A 2494-nucleotide genomic window follows, 5' to 3' on the forward strand; every position below is an offset into this window, starting at 1 on the left:
TCAACAACAAATAGAAAACCAACTCGTCCCCATTCCAGAGGGACACATCTATGAACCAGATATGAAGGAAAATTCTTCTAGCCTGCCCACCACATATGAGGAATCTGGGTATGTTCAAGAGCCAGAAGTACCGCCAGCCTTGGATGACCTTTATGCGAGTTACCCTACTTGAAACGTTGAAATACCACCACAAGCATCAGCTACAGGAGCTTTTGTCGAATGTCTGGACTGTAATGTCCTGCACTTGGAGCATTTCAGCACTCTTGAAGAATATGCCTCTAATGACGATCAATCTCAGACCAGTGATTGCCAGATGGAGGGGGCATACGTCCCAATGGGTACAGAACAATATGACCCATGGTATATTGAGCCATATGTTCTGATGGACTCCAAGTCATACATCCCGTTAGAGGTAACACCGGCATCAGTCTGGATTCCTATCAACAATGAAATGAGGGATTGTCCATGTCAGTCGCCCATCCTCGACACAACAGAGTATTATAAAATCAGCAAAGTCAACAAAAGAAGCTTTGAGTTCTACAAAGAAGTCCGTGGAGAACTCGTCAATATATTGGAAGGACTGGAATTGTATACCAGGGTCATTTTAGAAAAAGATGAACAAAGCATTCTGGATTGTATCTTTAACTTAAGAGATAGAGGTCGAGCAGGATTGCTCAAGGAAAGAACCTACTCTGAGCCAAGGAAATGGATGAGAGGAAAGGGAAGGATTACAATACAATGCGGATACTGCTATAATTTCACAAACGACAGGCAAGGAAATCCTCCCGGGATTCTCAGGTACGATCAAGTGGATCTGCTACCCCCGATGGTCAAATGGATGATTAAACAAATGGTTCGATGGAACATACTACTATTTGACTGCATTACAGACAACTGCATCATCAATCCATATGACGAGGGAGACTACATACCTCCTCACATTGATCATCATGATTTTGTAAGGCCCTTCTGCACAGTCTCATTCATGAGTGAAAGCAATATTCTCTTTGAGAAAGAAATACATGTCCTCAGCCCCAGAGAATTCAAAGGATCTGTAGAGATTCCACTACCGATTGGTTCAGTGCTTGTTCTAAAAGGCAACGGTACAGACGTTGTCAAGCACTGCATTCCCAAAGTACAACGTCGTAGGGTGTCTGTGATATTTCGACGAATGGACAACAATAAAATACTATTTGGATTTCAGCCGGATTCTGAACTTGAAGAACTGCTACCGTATGAGCTATGAGAAGGTTGCACCTCTAGGCGCACGTGAAGGGAACCCTTGTTCTGGAACATGGCTCAGAGGGTCAGCTTGATCACGAGCTCACTCGTAAGGGGATAGATATTCAGAGAGCTTCTCTTTCTTCTCTACTACATTATAGATATGATATGTATCAAACTTGATCAATCCATGATATGTACTGGACATGACACATTCTAGATGTAACTTCATGCAGTTTGCATATTGTACTCTTTTTGAGGCATTGGCCTACTTTTCATCTGTAATATTTTATTAAAGCAGATTATTGAAATTCCTTTCGGAAAATTTGTCTGATTGTTCAATTACCCTTCTCGGTGCGATGGATAAAAGCCATTGAACCATGTGTTGGTTCACAACTACAATGAACGAAGAACAAAACAACAAACATTTAAAGAAAAAAAGAAACTTTCAAATAAAAAAATAATGAAAAGAATATAAATTATGATAAATTTAAATAAAAAAATATCTTTTAAAAAAATTGACCAACTAAAAATAAAATTTGAAAAACATATTTTTGAAAATTAAATATGATAAAAACAACAAGAAAATAAAATAAATTTGTTTAGTGGATTCTCTCGATTTTGGAATTTCTTACTCTTTGCTCGCGTAGCACAACTATCTTTGTCTGTACTAATTCTCTTCACATCCCCGCAGAATTTCATATTTTGTGCAAAAAAAAATAGTAAATTTTCACAAATCCTCTTCAATAATGTCAACCTTTACATACAGCACATGTCTTTAAATTAAAAAGTGGAGTTGCACATTCTGTACAAAACCCAATAAAATTTTGCATATCTTCCTCGAAAATGTCAACCTCTTCACATGACACATATCTTTAAATTTAACACCACAAACTATTTAGAACTATCAATTCTCATTTCAAATCAGTCACTACCTACTGATTCACCCCTTTTGAGGTCGGTCCTTACCTATCCTTACCTTATGACGCTCTCTTTTGAGATTGACCTTTACCTGTCAATTCTCATTCTGAATCAGTCACTACCTTCTGTTCACCCCTTTCGAGGTCGGTCTTTACCTTCTGACAATCTCTTTTGAGATTGACCCTTACTTGTCAATTAACATTTTGAATCAGTCACTACCTTCTGATTCACCCCTTTCAAGGTCGGTCCTTACCTTCCGATGCTCTCTTTTGAGATTGACCCTTACCTGTCAATTCTCATTCTGAATCAGTCACTACCTTCTGATTCATTACCTTCGAGGTCTGTCCTTACC

At 38.6% G+C, this 2494-nt stretch overlaps 1 protein-coding gene across 1 annotated transcript; it reads left to right on the forward strand.

Moving 5' to 3' along the window:
- Positions 1 to 334: 334 nt before the first annotated feature.
- LOC110032698 lies at positions 335 to 1246 on the forward strand. Its single transcript, XM_020736408.1, has one exon. The coding sequence runs from the start codon at positions 335 to 337 to the stop codon at positions 1244 to 1246; it is 912 nt and encodes a 303-aa protein (XP_020592067.1).
- The last annotated feature ends 1248 nt before the right edge of the window (positions 1247 to 2494 follow it).

Source organism: Phalaenopsis equestris, unplaced genomic scaffold (genome assembly GCF_001263595.1).
Source record: "Phalaenopsis equestris unplaced genomic scaffold, ASM126359v1 Scaffold001010, whole genome shotgun sequence".
Classification (NCBI taxonomy): domain Eukaryota; kingdom Viridiplantae; phylum Streptophyta; class Magnoliopsida; order Asparagales; family Orchidaceae; genus Phalaenopsis; species Phalaenopsis equestris.